This window comes from Eublepharis macularius, chromosome 7 (genome assembly GCF_028583425.1).
Source record: "Eublepharis macularius isolate TG4126 chromosome 7, MPM_Emac_v1.0, whole genome shotgun sequence".
Classification (NCBI taxonomy): Eukaryota; Metazoa; Chordata; class Lepidosauria; order Squamata; family Eublepharidae; genus Eublepharis; species Eublepharis macularius.
In genome coordinates, this window is record NC_072796.1 from 131892086 (window position 1) to 131911096 (window position 19011).

At 46.0% G+C, this 19011-nt stretch overlaps 1 protein-coding gene across 1 annotated transcript in view; it reads right to left on the minus strand.

The window, feature by feature from the left end:
* ZFAT (zinc finger and AT-hook domain containing) overlaps nt 1–19011 on the minus strand; it is a 112316-nt gene that overhangs the window by 59704 nt on the left and 33601 nt on the right. Inside the window, exons 5-7 of the mRNA XM_054986064.1 lie at nt 18477–18627; nt 15138–16579; nt 7727–7959 (exon numbers count right to left, since the gene is read on the minus strand). Coding sequence (XP_054842039.1) covers nt 7727–7959; nt 15138–16579; nt 18477–18627 — 1826 coding nt within the window. The remainder of the gene's footprint in view (nt 1–7726; nt 7960–15137; nt 16580–18476; nt 18628–19011) is intronic.

Genomic DNA, 19011 nt, shown 5'->3' on the forward strand with positions numbered 1-19011 from the left:
ACAAGAGTGTCTGCTTCTTAAATGCCTCCGAAGGGCTTTTTGAAGGACGTAAACAGAAGCAAAATGCCCTGCAAGGACTACTTCTATTGCTGGTTTCTGTTATTGACCGTTTTTACAGCACTTCACAAATTGAAAGTGCTTGGGCGGCCATTATTATCCCCTTTACTATTCAAAATTTACACTTAGGGGAATTGAGGCTAGAAAGCAATGACAAGCTTCAGAGCAAAGAATGGATGGATTCAGCTAGTTATCTGCGCCGTAAGGGGGTGTCTTAAAAATGCCATCGACCACATGCAGAGGTACATCAATCACATTTTTTGTCCTGTCCTCCTTCTAAGGAACGCATGGTGATGTGCATGGCTCTCCCCTCTGTTATTTTGCTCCCCACAATTGCCCCTGTGAGGTCGGTCAGGCTGAGAGAAAGGGATTGGCTCCAGATCATCCAATCAGCTTCACAGACAAGGGGAGATTTGGGCCCAGGCCTCCCTTATGCCTGGTAACCCTAGTGGAGAAGCATTCAAATGCAGGGACCCATTTCAGTTTGAAATGATGCAGATTTGCCACCACATTTGCTGTGTGTAGGATTTTGACCCTCCACTGTGGAGGACAGGGTGGCCAATCGACTTGCGGGAGCTGGGGTCACCTGTCCCTGCAGTCTTGTTTTCCACCACAGCTCTGAATGGCAGTGAGAGAAAAAATAAAAAGAAAAAAACACTCATCAGGCTGATGGCATGTCACTTTTGGGAAAATCCAGGAAAAAGTGTCACGCCTCTCTAAGACTCTCCAAAAAATCTTCAGTAAAATCAAACAAATGGGGGAGGAAGAAGAAGTGGTATCAGTTCTCTGTAGGAATTGACAAAAACTCTGTGGTTTTACCATGGGGTTTCCAGAGGTTCCTAGAGAGGCATGACATCGCTTCAGGGTTTTCCCAGAAATTACGTCACACCATCACTGACGACTGCCCCCCTCATGCCTGGTAACCCTAGTGGAGAAGCATTCAAATGCAGGGACCCATTTCAGTTTGAAATGATGCAGATTTGCCACCACAGTTTATTACTCAAGGATACTGGGACAGAGGGTGAGGCCCCAGCTGCCCTGACTCAGCTAGAAAGACAACGTACAACCTATATACTAGAGACAGATGAGGGCACCCAGTTCACCTCCATTATTCTTAACTCCACCTCCTTCACCCTAAGTGCACTCAGGGAACTGCCATTCCCCCAAAGGCAGTGCCAAGTATTTGGAGAGCTACAAACCCAGAATACACTGGTGGGGGGGGGGAGAGGAAATGGAAGAATAAAAGTAGATGGAGGGATAATACAGCAAACTTTTTCTCTCCTTGTGGCTGCCTTTCAGTGCCACTGCATCACTTCCCATTAACAGGGCAGAAAATTGGGATGGGATAGAACAGCAGGGGGGGGGGGGAAGGAAACATCCCATAGCTTGGATTTATCATTGGAGGAATTTGGAAACTAGCAAGCTCATGTCAACTCTAAGCCGAAGCACCTCATGATGCGGGAGGGTCTACAGAAGACAATGAAAAGCACAGCATATAGTTACTTAATGGCACAGTCATTACTACTTCTTGGTACATTTAAGAGTCAGGCTTTGTTAGCAGCAAACACTTGCTCATTTGGCAGGGCAGCCTCAGAAGAGGTGCCATGCAAAACTTGGGAGCGCAAGGGGAAACTGTCTGGTGCCAGAGAACACCAGTCTGGCACAAATAACAGGGGCATCTATTTATTCTTTTTGGCCAAGGCTCAAATCGCTACTCAAATTCCTATAGTGTTAAACGTTCCATCGAAACCCAGTTTTCTTCTGTTATACTTCTACTCCCATCTCCTTTTTCGTTCCTTCATTTATTTCCCCTTTGCCACGCGATATTCATTTACCTTTGTTCCTTACTTGCCCGGGAAAGAAAAGCCTGTTAACGATAACCTGCCGAAACTCATCTGAGCGCTCGAAATGTTCGGATATGATTTTCTGTATGTTTCTGCCAGCGCACTTCTCCCTGCTCTACCAAAGTGCATTACTTCAGCCTCAGGATGTCTCTAAAGTGGCAATTAATTAGAAGGATTTTCAACATCGCGTTCCCTACTTGCGTTTCAAAAAACCAGCCATGAAAGCGGGCCGGTTCCCTCATGATGTGAACACCAACGGACATGTGTCCTGCAGCTTTTGGTACCGTTCCTGCTTCTCAGAGCGTTTGCAGACACAACACTCGGAAAGCGCTCTGTGCGCTGCTTACTAATGCTGCTGATGCCGAAGGGAAACAGGACAAGGAAAGGACTGCAGTTAGCAGAGATCTTACACCTGCGCTTAAAACAATGCCGATTGGAAGGCATGAGGCGTAAAACTGCTTTCAGATTGTTACCACACTACAATAAGGGTCACCCACAGCTATTTTCTGCCTGACTTGAAAGTTGAAAAGCAAAAGAGCCGTGCTATAGATATTTCTGGGCTGTACCATTTCAGACTCCAAAGGGGGATATGGCTCTTGAATACCCTCCCCGCATACACAACATCAGTGTATTAGAGGATTTAGTCCAACCTTTCCCCTGAGATGTTAGTTTTGTATGCACAAGGACTCTCTTTGTCTCTCTCTTTTTTTAAATACAGGCAAGTTTTCAAATATATAATATCAACCACCGTGTGAAATCTCAGTGGTCCAGTCCAAGAAAAACTGGGCCGCACGATCCCTTCTGATTGTGTACTTAATATCTCATTAAGGATTTCTTTCACAAATACATAAACACACAGAAAGCCCCCCTTTGTAATTCCAAGCCTTTTAACTGACTTAGATTGTGAGCCCATGGAGATTTTATCTCAAAATACAAACCACCTTGTTATCTTACTACGAGCTCCTGACTTAAAGGTGGACTAGGAAGCAGAGTGTCAGGCTGGGAGACTCGGGTTTGAATCCCGACTTTACCAGAGGAGCTCACTGGGTGAGATGAGGGCCACTCACTTTCTTGCAGTCTAGCCTACCTCACAGGTTTGTTGTAAGGATAAAATGGAGAAGGGGAGAATACTGTAAACTCTCCTTTAGGCATAAAAGTGAAGTATCTCAGCTCCAGCTGTATTGTGGGGATAACAACACTGGCCATTTCCACACACGTTGAATAATGCACTTTCAATGCACTTTAGCAATCCTTTAGAAGAGGATTTTGTGTTTCACACATGAAAACTCAGTTCCAAATGATCATTAAAGAGCATTGAAAGTGCATTATCCAATGTGCATGGAAGCAGCCATTACTGCTCTGAGTGGGACACTAAAACTGTCTAGAAGAGTAGTATATAAGTGCAGTTAAACATATTATTATTGTTGTTGTTGCTGTTGTTGTTGTTAAAGTAAATAAATTCCATAGGCTGCACTACAGATAAGTGCTGGGGAGAAAGCAAAAAAGCCCTTCAGTACCTAACAGCTGTAGACTGCAGTTTATGAAGTTCATGGTTTTGCTAAAAGTCTTGCATGTTCACAACAACCGCAGGTGCATGCATCGATTGCATATGCTGGTTCAAAACTGGGGTGCTGACAGGAGATCTGTGCAAGGTTTCTTCCTATGGGCAGGGAGACGCTGATAGAGTGTTTCTGTGCAGCAAGGAAGTCTATGGATTCTTAGAGGCAAATTCCAGAAGAGCAGCCCCATTTGCAGTGCAATCCTAAGCAGATTTACCCCAGTCTAAGCCCATTGCTTTCAATGGGCTTAGACTGGAGTAACTCTGCTTAGGATTGCACTGTTAGTCCATCACTGGGGGTGGGGGAGGTAAATCTAAGACCTTAAAACTACACTGAGATGCATGTTTTCTTGGACAGGAATTTACTCGCTTGGCAGTTCCTGAGGAAACAGACTCTGATCCAGGAAAGCCGATGTCAAACACAAATGCGTGGACTTTTCTGAAGCCACAGCATATTTGTTGTTTTATGTTGTTAGGACGGCCCACTGCATGATTCACTATCGTAGGTGCATGTGCTGGTTGGGGGTGGGTGGGGGGAGACGGGGAAACTTTATGTTAAATGCAAAGGTTATCGTCATGGTAATTTTCAGCAAGAATGTATAAGGAGGACGCTTGATTTTGGTCTGAGCCAAAATGATGAGCGAGGGATCGATCGCAAAACAGCCATTTTCAACAGTGAGGTGAGGTGTGTGTGTGAGACAGAGAGAGGAAGAAACTGAAGAGGGCACCCATCCCCAGCAACAGTGGTTTGGTGGCTTCTTCCTTGCTTCCCCTCTCCTCTCCCATGGGCAGCTGCGGTGTTCTCCCCTGCTGTTTCTAGCCAATGTGCCAGGGTTTTTTTATCGGATAAAAAGCTGTAGGTCACTCTCTTACGCACGCAAACACACACAGAGCACAGCACCTTTCAAGAAATCAAACAATGCAAATCAGGGTTGAAAACATGACCTAAAAACGAGCTAGGATTTTTTCCTCCTACTAAACAAATCTAACCAGAAAATTCTCCCTTACTCCAGTGAAATAACACCAATAAAAATAAGACAACACTAAGCATACTTATAGAAAGATCTCTTCCTTTTGCATTATATTTCCCGCTGCTTTCTGAACAGCCATCCTGCAGTTTCTGAAACCGCAGCAGTTACTCTGAGTAGGAGGTGAACAACTCTGTTCTTTACTGTCTCTTTTAAAGGAATTCTAACGGCTGGAGACGCTGGCCAACAGGCTGCTTCCCGTCAGCCTGCAGAAGATCAGAAAACATTAGAAGGATCACCTTCAGCTCACTCTTTCAGAAGAACTCTCACAGAGGAGAATACACGAGAAAGAATGAATTCTATGCTGCTCAGAGTGAGAAGAAATAGACTGAAAAGTAAAAGTCCCCGATCAGATGTGGAAGAGAAATCTTGAAATTCCTAGCTCAAGAAATAAGTTTTTAGTTTGTCTCACTGAAAATCCCCAAGGGATCGATGCTTAAGGGATCAACTGACAAGCAGAACACAACAAATGGAAGGAGATTAAAACAACCCCAAATTGGTTTAATCCCAGTTATAAATGGTTATAATGGTTCCAAAAGACAGAGCATCTTAGACCTCAAAGGGAACAGACTAGAAAGGGAAGGGAAAGGAGTGTGTCCTCCTTTTTAAAGTCTGATGCAGCACTCTTGGTATACTTTAAAACGCTCTACGTACTTCTAACATACTTCTTGGTCTCCACAAGCAGCAGAAACTAAATTTATTTATTTATTTGATTTGATTTATACCCCGCCCTCCCCACAGACGGGCTCAGGGAGGCTAACAACATTCAAAAAATACATTAAAAGTCACAAAACCATAAAATCAATAATAATTTTTCAAAAGTCATTAAAATAGTCCAGGAGCAGGCTATTTAAACAAATATTGGGAGTCCGTATACGGGCATGGAAGATGCCGAGGGCAGCCCCAGAAAAAGTGGTGGTGTTAGATGGAATAAGGAGGACACATGCTGGCACTCAGCCAAAGGCCCGGCGGAACATCTCCATTTTACAGGCCCTGCGTAACTGTAACAGGTCCCGTAGGGCCCGGATCTCCAGCGGGAGAGCATTCCACCAGGCCGGGGCCAGGGCAGAAAAAGCCCTGGCCGTGGTTGAGGCCAGATGGAGGTCCTTTGGGTCGGGGACCACCAGGAGTTGCTTGTCTACAGAGCACAACACCCTGCAGGCGACGTAATGGAAGAGGCAGTCCCGCAGGTATGCAGGTCCCTGTCCGTGAAGGGCTTTAAACATCAACGTTAACACCTTGAACCGGATCCGGAACTCCACTGGGAGCCAGTACAGCTGGCACAGCACAGGATGAATGTGCGCTCGGATTGGCGTTCCGGTAAGGATGTGTGCCACTGCATTCTGGACCAGCTGTAACTTCCGAGTCAGGCCCAAGGGCAGCCCAGCGTAGAGTTGAGTTGCAGTAGTCTAGCCTGGAGGTGACCGTTGCATGGATTACTGTGGCCAGGTCCCAGGGTGAAAGATAGGGCGCCAGTTGCCTGGGCTGTCGAAGATGAAAAAAGGCAGACCTGGCAATGGTCGTGACCTGGGCCTCCATTGAAAGTGTGGCATCCAAGGTCACACCCACAGAATAAGTCAATGGAGATCTGTTTCATTTTCACAGAGTGAAAAATAGTTGCCCTAAGTGCAGAATTTGCCTAATAAGTGCAGTATCATACTGCATTGCTTTTCATTTGTGAGCCACCTTCAGCAGGTCTCTGGAGAGGTGGCACAAAACACTTTAAAATAAATACATTTAAAACCCTGTCTAAAAAGCACCAAGTTCAATAGAATCGCTAGTGTCCACGTGTCCCAGGCACACTAGACTTTTTCTGTGCAGTCAGGCTTCAAATGGGCCTCAATGTAGACAGCACAAACCATTGAATGCTTTATGCAGAGCATGTCACAAGGAAAGCTGGATTACATCTAGAAGAAGCTGGAGTGAAAACTGGTGGGAGGAACATTAACAATTTGAGATATGCAGATGATACCACTTACTGGCAGAAAATAGTGAAGACTTGAAACGGCTACTCATGAAGGTTAAAGGAGAAAGCGCCAAAGCAGGATTACAGCTGGACATCAAGAAGACAAAAGTAATGACTACTGAGGAATTACACAATTTTAAAACTGGCAATGAAGAAATCGAAATTGTTCAAGTTTTTCTATTCCTTGACTCAATCATCGACCAAAACGGAGACTGCAATGAAGAAATCAGAAGAAGGTTGAGACTTGGGAGAGCAGCTGTGAGGGGAGTAGGAAAGTTCCTTAAAGATAAAGGTGTCTCTCTGGGAACCAAGATCAAGATAATCCAAACTATGGTATTTCCCACTGCCATGTATGGATGTGAAAGTTGGACAGTGAAGAAGATTGACAGGAAAAAAACTGATTCATTTGAAATGTGATGCTGGAGTTTTGTAGATACCATGGATGGCCAAAAACACAAATTAAGTCAGTACTAGATCAAATCAAGCCAACATTCTCCCTAGAAGCTAAAATGACAAAACTGAAGCTATTGTACTGTGGTCACATCACAAGGAGACAAGACTCTGGAAAAGTCAATAATGCTGGGAAAAGTTGAAGGCAGTAGGAAAAGAGGAAGGCCCAAAATGAGCTGGTTTGACTCAATAAAAGAAGCCACGTCCTCCAGTTTGCAGGATCTGAGCAGGTCTGTTAATTATAGGAATTTTTGGAGGACTTTCATTCATAGGTTCGCCATTGCTCAAAGACGACTTGATGGCACGTAATACTAACATATGGATGGCCAAAAAGACAAGTAAGTGAGTACTAGACCAAATCAAGCCTGAATTCTCCCTAGAAGCTAAAATGACAAAACTGAAGCTATTGTACTGTGGTCACATCACAAGAAGACAAGACTCTCTGGAAAAGTCAATAATGCTGGGAAAAGTTGAAGGCAGTAGGAAAAGAAGAAGACATAAAGTGAGATGTCTTGACTCAATAAAAGAAGCCATGTCCTTGTTTGCAGGATCTGAGCAAGTCTGTTAAGGATAGGACATTTTGGAGGTCTTCCATTCACAGTGTCGCCCTAGGTCAGAGGCAATTTGACGGCACATCACACACACACACACATCACAATGGAGGAAATAACAAACTAAAGAATTTTAGGAAGCAGCTGACAACGGGCCTGCACACATGGACAAGTACATTCGAGGGATATTTCATGGTGTGTAAACCCTCCCTGCAGACGACAAGGCAGTAACAGTCTTTGAAACACAGGGACTGCTCGGCAGTCAAACTTACCATCTCTGTGTGGACCTTCAGATGTGCCTGCAGCTTGTATTTATCTGGGGTGGAATAATCACAGTCTTCAGTGGGACATTTCAGCAAAATGTTACTATGCTTCTGGACAACGTGTCTTTTAAGGCAGTTTTTGGTGATGGAAGAATAGCTGCACTGAGAGCAGTAGTAGAGATGTTCGCGAGTGTGAGTGCGGACATGCAAGTCGAAATGCACCTGGTACCAAAACAGCTTGCCTGAAGAGGATGATTTAAACACAGAAACAAGAAATTGGTTAAATACATTTAACGCCACGTTCAGATGTCACGCACAACCATGGCTTAAGAAAAACAGGCACAATCCACTCCTCATGCTGAGATCGGTGGTTGAACCCTAATTCCTGATTCCTGTGATGTATGAATACAAGCACGTGAATTAATCAGAGTTTGCCCTCCCACTCCCTTAATAAAATGATCCAGAGGAGTTAGCCGTGTTAGTCTGTAATAGCAAAACAGAAGAGTCCAGTAGCACCTTTAAGACTAACCAACTTTACTGTAGCATAAGCTTTCGAGAATCACAGTTCTCTTCTTCAGATGCATGGAGGATATGAAGAAACTGGTCATATATAGAGGTGGAGAGGGGAGGGGGCAGTAGATGCAGTCAGTGGCTTCTGATAATGGGATCAGTTTGCTTCTGATAATGAAATCAGTTACTTCTGATAATGAGATAACCACTCATAGTCCCTATTCAATCCAAGCCTGACTGAGTCAAATTTACATATGAATTCCAGTTCAGCAGGTTCCCGTTGGATTGTTTTTGAAAGGTTTCTGCTGAACTATGGTGACCTTTAAGTCCTTGATGGAATGTCCTGATAGGTTGAAGTGTTGTCCCACTGGTTTCTGGATGCTGCCATTTTTAATGTCAGATTTATGTCCATTTATTCTTTTGCGCAGAGGTTGGTTGGTTTGTCCCATGTACAGAGCAGATGGACATTGTTGGCATATGAGGGCATATATCATGTTGGAGGATGAGCAGCTGTAAGAGCTAGAGATAGTGTAGTTGATGCCATTGGGTTCTGTAATTATATTTCCTGTGTAGATATGAGGGCAGAGCTGGCATCTTGTTCTGTTGCAGGGTCTGGTTCCTGTGTTGGTGACTCTGCTAGCCAATTCATGGTTGTGAGTGAGAAGTCGTTTAAGGTTGGGGGGCTGTCTGTAGGCAAGGTCTTCCAACCAGGGCTTGTGAGAGAGAGGCATCATTTTTCAGGATGGGTTGTAGGTCACTGATGATACGTTGGATGGGTTTGAGCAGGGAACTGTAGGTTCCCAGTATGAATGGTTATCTCATTATCAGAAGTAACTGATCCCATTATCAGAAGCTACTGATTGCATCTACTCCCCTCTCCCCTCACCACCTATATATATCTGGCCAGTTTCGTCATACCCTCCATGCATCTGACGAAGAGAACTGTGATTCTCGAAAGCTTATGTTACAGTAAAGTTGGTTAGTCTTAAAGGTGCTATTGGACTCTTTCCTTTATTAACTGAGATGCTAGACCAGAGTTTAAACCAGACTTAGATTCCTGTTTAATAAGGATGGGATGACACTAACTGAATGACCCACATATCTGGAGTTGTATGTCACAGGTAACCAGAAGAACATGCTTTCCTATGGCTGCAGTGATGCCTGAATGAAGACTCAGTGTTCTGTACCAGAACTGTACAGTGGGCAGCATGCACAAAGTGGGCTTGGGAAGCAGGAGCACAAGCCTTTATTCCATTTTGGGTCTTTTGAAAAATAGTAAAAAAAAAAGTGATTTATCCTCACAAAAAGTACTATGATGAGGAATGAAATCATGATCAAGGTTGTAATAAAAATGATGGCATCTACTCTGGGGCCTCTGCGATAGGATGGACTTTAGTCCATGAATCTAAAGAAGGAAGCACAAGCAACTTCTGTGCACCCAAAAAAGGTCACAAACAAAAGGTGAACATATGCTATCATTTCCAATGCCTCTAATTAAATCAGACATTTGGAATGGAATGGTGATTCTGCTTATGATGAACCATTTAGGAGGCTCGCTAGAGGTTGGATATTGAATACTTCCTGACCTGGGATCTGACAGGAATGTCTACCCTTTTGCTATCACCAGCATTTGGCTGTACAAGGGGTAAAGAGACAGGCCCAACAAGGTGAGGTCATGTGATAAGGCTTAACCCTAGGTTGGCCAGGCAGTGCCCAGCAACTAGCTGGAAGACTGCACGCGGGGATATGAGAGGGCATGATATCAACTGTAGCATCACATAATTTGCAGTGGAAATCCAAAATTGACACAGGTAGCTCTAGGAGTCACTAGAAACACTATGGTAACCACAGAGTTTCTGGTGATCCCTAGAGCTACCTATGTAACTTGTTTTTTTTACCAGAAGTGACATGGCACCACATGCAACACTGCAGAAGCAGGAAATACCCTGCTCCCACCAGGTGAATGGGACCCCTACTTGACCCCTATAAGATTTTTGATCAGGTCTGTTCTCTGATTGAAGTTTTGCAACAAAGACTGCTGCTGTCCCTGGAATAGATCTGCCTTACCTTGTTTCCACGAATGTGCAACTAGGGATGCGTAATTCGGGTTTTGTATTCGGGTTTTGAACTCAAAAAGGAATACCAAATCTGATTCGGTATTCTCAAACCCAAGTTTACCGGATTAATTTGGTTTAATTTGGTAAACATTGGTAACAGCAGCTGGGTTGTTTCTTTGCTAATGAACAGCAAAGAAACACTGTTTCCCTCCTGCAGAGAGAGGACTACTTGATTTTCTCAAGTACCTCACTGTCAGTTTCAGCCTGAAGCCACGTGGGTGGAATCCATCTTATGCAACTGCTTGCTTGCCATTGCCTTGAGTTTGTGACTGGGTACTGCTTGGTTCTGTTCTGTGGTATATGTTTCCCCACTGTCTGAACCCAGGGCCAGGCTGCTGTGAATGCCACTGGTTCTGCTGGGCTAAGTTGCAAGAGTGTCCCTTGCTTCAATTTGGTTTGGGTGAAATGGATGTGATTCTCTGGTGTGAAGTTGGTCCCCCTGCTTCACTTTGGTTTGGAGGGCATTCCATTCCCTTGCGTCAGTTTGCTTCTAGTTGCAAGACTGTCCCTTGCTTCAGTTTGGTTTGAGTGATTCTCTGGTGTGATGTTGGGCCTCATAAGAAACAATGGAGAGTGGCTATTCACCCAGCTCAGCGAGTGTCAGTTTGGTTCTGTTCGGCTTCCCCAGGGATGAGCTTGCATTTAGGAGCCCTCCTTGACAGTGGCATCCTTGCCCTGTATATATCTGTTCCCGAGAAAGAACTTTTAAAGAGTAGGTGGCCAGCCTGCTCAGGGGGTGCTTGGTTTTTGGAAGGGGGGGGGGCGCAGCAGCATCAGATTGGTTCTGTTGGACTAGCTGGTGTGGAGCCTGTATTTGGGAGTGTGCCTCTGGCCACTGCAGCCTTGGTCCATGTGTTTCTGCAGTGAGAGTCAGCATAGGGTTTTTTCCCCCACAACAAGAACAAATGGAGTGGTTGGGGGCACCTTATTCAGGGCTTCACAGAACTGGACCCCAGTGTCCAATCTCCCTGAAATTGAGAGGTCTTTAGAGGACAGTGAGGAGTAGGTCCCCTGCAAAATTGGTGGATTTTGCTTGCGAATTCCCCCCCTCCAGCTCCCTGGATAGCCCCCAGATAGCTTTCCCCAGAGAGAATAATGTAGATTGGACGTGGCTGGAGGCACCTTCTTTGGGGGGCCATAAAGTGCCTCCCTGGGGTCCAATCTCCCTGAAACTTGGGGGGATCTTTACAGAACAATCAGGAATACACCCCCCCCCCCCGCAAATTTGTTGAAATTCAGTCACAAAATGATTCCCCCAATAACTGGAAAAAAAACAATTTGAGTTTCCCACAGGAAACAATGGCCAAATTTTACAGAATTTGCTCTGCAATACCAAACCAGAGAATCAATTCGGTATTTGGGGAATACCAATTTTTTTTTCCAGTTTGGTATTATTGAACCAAATTTACTGAATATTTTCCTGTGCACGCTCTTATGTGCAATTGAATGAGTAGAAACAGGACACAAAAAGGCAAGGAGGGGAAGGAGGCAAGAAGGTAGCTGTCACAGCAGGGGGTTAAACAAGAATACCGCTGCATGCCTTTCAGCATTTATAGAAACAAAGGAGTGGGGAAAAAATTCTTTTGGATATATGCTCGTCTCCTGTAAGCGTAGCTAGAAAGCACCTCTCCTGTGACACAGCCTTAATTGATATTTCCTAAAAGAGAACAATCTTAACAGGGCACAGTTTAACATGTGATCCTTTAACAAATGCGTTCCTGATGAAAAATCCTTTTGAAAGGTATTTCGCTAATTGAATCACTCTTAATGGATGCAGTCTCGATGAAATGCAATTTTCAACAAGCACTTAAATCAGGAGACATTATTAGCAGAGCCAGTGACCTCAGATCATTGCCTAGGGCAGCACAAGGAAGACGGCAGCAGTCTTGCTATCGCAGCTGAGGGAGGGGTAAACAAAGAGCCTGGCAGACTCAAGACTCATCATGAGATATGAATGAGTGCACAAAAGCGGCATACAGGACTGGCTGCCAAGTTGGAAGGGGGGGGGCAAAATGGGGATTGCAGTTCGGGGAGGGTAAGCAAGGGGAAGGGTAGACACTGTCTGGGGTCTGAGGCTCATTCCCTGGACTTACCAGGGGAAGGGGATGGGAGGCAGTTGGGGGACAGCCACCCAGCCACCCCAACGGGCACCCAGAATCAGAGCAGACCAAAAACAGAAGGGGGGAAGGAGGCATCCCCGCCAGAGGAGGGCAAAGAAGCACCCAAGCCTCAGAGAGTCAGGTGAGGCAGGTGGAAGCCAGTTGCTGATCGTTGTTGTATATAACAATAACAACATTCGATTTATGAATGGCAAGCCTCAGAGAGTCAGGCAAGGCAGGTAGACTGCTAGTTGCTGATCCCTGTTGTATATAACAACAACATTCGATTTATAAACCGCCTGTCCGGGGTCTGAGGCTTAGCCCCCAGATTTACTGGGAGAAGGGGACGGGAGGCATTTGGGGGACAGCCACCCCAATGGGCACCCAGGATCAGAGCAGACCAACAGAAGGGGGGAAGGAGGCATCCCCGCTACAGGAGGGCAAAGAAGCACCCAAACCTCAGAGAGTCAGGAGAGACAGGTGGAAGCCAGCTAGCCCCACCCTCTGGTGGGAAGGCAGGGGACCGGGCAGGGAGAGTGAGGACCCCCAGGAGGGGAGTAGACCCGGGGGAGGTGCAGGAAGCAAAGGCAGTCAGCCAGCAGCCTTACCAGACAGGGAGAAGAGGCAGCCAAAGCAGCACAGAGCCACGCCCCAGCCTGCAGGCCAGCTAGAAGGCAGTAGCCTGGTCCAGGAGAAGCCAGAAGCAAAACAATCCCAGGTGAAGCCACCTGAGGCAATCTGCAGGAAAAGCTTGTCAACCAGCCAAGCAGGCACAGGTGTACCTGCCCCAATAAGTCAGCAGAGCAAGCCCAGGTGCAACTGCCTGAGTCGGCTAGAGCCATGGATAGAGTGCCGGGGGGAGCGTGGCTGACAGGTGGAGCAGGGAAGAGATGAAGGGATAAAAGGGAAGTCCATCCACAGGGCGTGGTGGGTTGTGTAGGAGTTTGGAGAGAGTAGCTGGAAAAAGTAGGAGTGTGAGAGATGAAAAACAGGAGGAAGAGCAAGCTCAGAGGAGGTGAGGAGGGCAGAGGCTGTGAAAGGGGAGGAGAAAGGGGAGGCAGCTAGGACTCTGTCAGGTTGAGCAGGACTGCAAGTGGACTGAGAGGGAGCGAGGGTGATGTATACCCCCCTCCTTCCACAGAGCAAGAACCTGCACTGTCCCTAACGGCTTTCCAAAATCAAGGTCAGGCATGCCGGCGTCCAGCATAGTAGCGCTCATGGCGGAAGTTGACAGACACCTTGCGCTGAAAAGAAAGAAGGCCAAAGAGGGGTCCTTATGATGATGCAGATATGCATGAAAACAGGCAAGTACGGCCAGTGGGAAAACATATAGCACATGCACAGTGAAAGAGCTTCAACACTGAAAGCACAAGGCTCAATTCCTGCTTCTACCCACCAAAAAGATTCAGGTAAAAGGGGTCAGGATAGCCTAATCGCTGACTTCTACTGCCTATCAAGTTTAAGCAGACAAGGCTACTGATGCTGCTACACGGGGCTGCCAAGTTCAAAAAGGGTCCTTTGGTCAGATGGCAAAATTGCAGTTCCCTGCCTAAATATTCCCTCTGCAGGGTATTTCTATGCTCTTACATCTTTGGAACAACATCATTCTTTCCTTCCCCTTCTTGTCCATTATCAACATTTCCTGTCTGTAAGTTGCTTCTCTGTGCAACAAAAACCCTTTCAAAGGTGCCATTTATGGACCCATCTCATGCCTCTTCCCTTGCAAGCTTCTTTTCAGCTGGTCCCCCACCTATTTCCCTATACACCCTTTTGACCTGTCTGCATTGGATTCTGAACTTGGCCTGCCTCTGCACTTGAGATCTGCGTTTTACTCTCATGAATCGGACACCTCCGCTTAGGTCCTCTTGAAGGAAAAAAAGCCCTCTAGCCAATTATAATAAAATTAGCCTTGGTTATTATTGATTTAATCAAGAAGAGAACTTGCATTTTTCGTTGGTGCAGAAACAGCCTCTGCCAAAATTGACCAAATATTTTCTCACTAAACCTTATCCACCAAAAACCAAAACATGCATGATAGTGGGGAATCTAGTCAGATCCCTGAAATAGTTGCAAAGGAGATGGTGATATGGATCAGAACCATGTGCTGGGAAAGGGGGAGTTTAACTCTTCCCTCCCTCATTTTCCAAGAGCCAATTCTGCTCCTCTGGGTTGCTCTGACACCAGGAAAGCAGGAAAAAAACCCCAAAGACATCATATTGTACCTTCCTTCTGGTATGAGGATGAAAGAACATCAAGTCAGGGGCATTTCTGTCCAGCGAAACAGCAGGAGAAGAGAGCAGCCCCACCCCGCGCCAGAGCTGCTCCCTCAGTCTGTATTACAAACACACACACACACTGTGACACTGAGAGATCTCTGTCTTTTGGTGCTACACCTCTGAAGATGCCAGCCACAGCTGCTGGCAAAACGTCAGGAACTACAATGCCAAGACCACGGCAATACAGCCCGGAAAACCCACAACAACCATCGTTCTCCGGCCGTGAAAGCCTTCGACAGTACAACACACACACACAGCTGATTTTGCAGCTTAGCTCCAGGAATCTCAATATGAACCCTCAGAATCCCACATATCTGGCCCTATGAACAGCAAAGGCTGGACCCCCAAGCAGTTTTTACTGCCCCCCGCCCCAAGGTTATTCACTGTCCCCCGCCCCAAGGTTATTCACATTCCTTACCACAGTATTCACATTCCAAGTCTCCATATACCTTCCTGATCTTCTCACACAAACTTGTGTTCATTTGTCTTTTTTGCAAACTATTCAGAATCTGCATAAAAGCCGCAGCTCCGGTCCGATGATCCACAGACGGCGTGAAAGAATCTGCATTTTCACCGGCGGCAGCGTTTGGTTCTAGATGGGGAAGCGGGGTTGAGGGGTCCACCTTTTCCGTTGCTGACTTGTTACCTTCCTGATCCTGAGGATCCAATGCTTGGTCCTTCTCTGAAGGATCAGGGATGCGCTGGGGATCTTGGGGATCCCTGTTAATATCGGCATTTTCGTCTCCAGGGAGCAGAGTTACTTCACATTGTATCTTTAGTGAGTGATCACAAGAGGTCTCCTCTTCCTTTCCGAGAAGATCCTTTTCTTCATCCGAAGCAGAGGGAGCACTTTTCAGCAGAAAGCCATCTGAAGCAGTATGCGGGCACCCATCCTGGGAATCTGATTTGGTTGATGGCTGGCAAAGAGGATCTGTGGCACTCAGAACTGGAAGCTCCAAAGGAGTGGGATCTAAATTGCCCCCAGCGTTATCATGATGGCTTCCCTCCGGATCATTCGGTTCACCTGGGCAAAGAGTTTTCTTTGTTACACAAAGCACCTTAGAGTTTAACAGCGAGAGCTCGGCTGCCGTTTGTGACAACTGTTCACTGAGGGCTTCCTGTTGAATGTCCCCACCTGGTTCCAGCAGGCAAAAGCTCTGATTGATGGAACTGTTAAAAACAGAAGATTCGGGCAAATCCCCATGTGCTTCTTTGATGTGTGAGCGCAGCCTGATGGAGCTGACAAATTTCTTCGAGCACTCGGAGCAGACGTACACGAACGGATGCTTTCGGACATGAAGCTCGAGGGCCTGGTATTTGGTGGCTCCGTGGCCGCACAGCTCGCAAGCAAAAGGCCTCTCGTCTCCGTGGACAAGCATGTGCCTATCACGATCCAGTTCGTTTTTGAACTTGCGCTCGCAGATGTGGCAGTCATACAGCAGCTGCCTCTTGCCTTCACGGGTCATCAAGCGGAGCTCGTCAAACACATCTTTCACTTTTTTGTCCTGCAAATCGTGGGCTTCCTTGATATGCTTGATTAGGTTCTTGACATCTGAGTATTTCTTCTTGCAGAAGCGGCAGTGCTGCTTGATTTTCTTGTGGACTCTCTCAACATGGACCTTGAGATGGCCTTTGCTCAAGCAAGTGAAGGGGCAGTAGTCGCAGCTAAACTTCTCTCCCGTGTGCTTCCGCAGGTGAACATTCAGGTTGGCTTTGATGGCGCTGGCGTAGCTGCAGAAAGAGCATTTGTAAGGCTTCTCGTTGGTGTGGATCCGCAAGTGGGCCTGAAGGGAGTGCTTAAATTTGAACACTTTGTTGCAGTATTCACACGTAAAAATTTTTAACTGCGTTGCGCCAAGCCTAAAGGGGGAAACATAGGATTAAGAAGTAAATTTCAAATGCAACACCAAGGCAGGCAGGCGCTAGCCAATTTGACTGCGTCACCATAGCCGGATCTGGTTGTACAAATGCATTCCCTCCCCGCCAATCTCCACTGGAACCATGTGTAATGACTTTAAGTGTGCGTGTGTCTTTAAATGCTTGATGTGGTACAGATGAAGAATGGGTGTGAAAGAGAGGGGTGAGGGAGTGAGATGATTGGTTGATGACTGAGAGTGTGGGTGGAGTGAACTGCTGTTTTTAGATACTGAGCAGAGAGAGAACAGTCAGTCTGGGCAAAGCAGGCAAGCTGTGTGCAGCCTGAGGGCGTCTATGCATTTCTGAGAGAAATATTGATTCTGGTTTTGACAGGCAAACTGTGTGCGCACCTGAGAGATAAAGTTTACGAAGATCTTTGTGACTGTGCCTATGTAACGAAACTTTAAGAACTGAGAACTATCTTTGAAATCATCTTTCAAATAATAGTGTGAAACCGATATGCTTCTTGTAAACACAAAAGTTTATTTTGTTTTGTTTTTTCATGCCAGAGTATCCGTTATTCCTGTATCCCATTCCCTTCCTCAGGGCCACGTAGTTCCACGAAGGAGCCTGGGGCTTGGGCACGTTATTAAAGGGGAAATGTAAGATAACTATTTTGGGATATAATTCCTGGTGGCAGCCATCTACACAGAGGGTGTAAGAAGAGGGTTGGAGGAAAATCTAACTAACTGAGAAAGAAGGGGGGTTGTGTAACAACATGCTTCCTAAATTTAACATCCGTGGTAAAGAGGAGTCACTTTCTTCCCAGGCTGATCCTCTACCTGATACTTCATTTATTAAATAGATATTTACATTCTGCCACTCTGTATATCTATGAGGAGCCTCACAACATCATAAATAGCAATAAATACTGAACATGATAAAAGAACATTAAACATTAGAATAATAGAATCATAGGGTTGGAAGGGACCTCCACGGTCATCTAGTCAAACCCCCTGCACAGTGCAGGAAATTCACAACTACTCCCCGCCCCCCCCCCACACACACACCCAGTGACCCTTGCTCTATGCCCAGAAGATGGCAAAACACTGATGGCTGATGCAATAGGCAGACAGATTACTAAGTAGCATCTCCCAACTGCAGCCCAGTAATTCATCTGGCACAGGATTACAATGGAGATTGGGAGCAGCTGCATCAATAGCACTTTATTCAGTAAAGGTTTGTCGGCGTTGACCACAAGGAACTTGCTGCAGAGTAGCAGATACACCAGGGCCCAGGGAAATGGCTAAATCCAGGGATTTTCTGGGCCCTGATCTAATGCCACTCGTGACTGCCTGGAAATCCTACATGATCTTTTCTGGATCAGCTAAATCCAAGTTCTGAACACGCTGCTGCTACTGGATAAAGACGGGCTTGCTTCCTTTTCCTTCTGCCCTTGAACTCCCTTCTTCCTGTCTGCTTGCTCCTTTATGCTCTACTTGAAGCCTAGATCACCAGCTGCAGCTCTCAGGCTGGACCATCTCAACCATGCCAATCACTCCAAAACTTGGGCAACGTGAACTCATATCCCACCCCCAGCCCCCATATGGCCCATTAGCTAGTCCTGGAAACAAAGCCTTGAGGGATACTCCAGAGGAAGCCAATACTTGTGCTTAATTGTTGCTCGGCCTCTCTAAGGAAGCAACTAATTCCATTGAGAGATGGTGGGTAAAACACATCTAACATGCATTAAATGCATACTGGAATGCGTATTAGAATTTATTCTGAAAACCGGCTTTCTGACAGCCCAATTTGCTTCAGCTGGTTTTGGTCGTGCAACGGCTCTGCATGATTAAAATTAAACTTATTTTTTTAAAAACGCAGAAAAAACCCTGTTAACCTGCTGGATTTCAACGGTTGCTCGTAGGGGGTTTGCTGAATGGCATATTCCTGATACCCTCTTCGCTGCAATGAGTCTGAAGCGGACGTCTCCAGATTGGCTGCTTGTTCAGTTTCTGGAGCAGCTTCAACTGGGACTATCTTTGTAGCACCTGAGAGAAGACAACACACAAACATACACACAAAAATTATCAAAAATAACTTGTAACCATGTATATGCCCTACTGGTTGCTGGAAATGTTGATTGACTAATGGTTGAATAATACACGTAATTGAATGATAGCTGTTTTGTTCTACTGTTACTTACGGGCAGGGGTCATTTCGTAGAAAAAGAGTTGGAGGAACTTATCAGCATAACTCATTAGCATAACTCATTAGCATATGCCATGCCCCTTGCCATCACCAGAAGTGTGTCATTCGCATAACTGATTTGCATATGCCACACACCCCGACATCACCTATCCTGGCTGTTTTGGACCCAATCCTGGCCATTCAGGGCCGAAATTGGGCCCAAAATGGCAAAAAGGGGCTGAAAA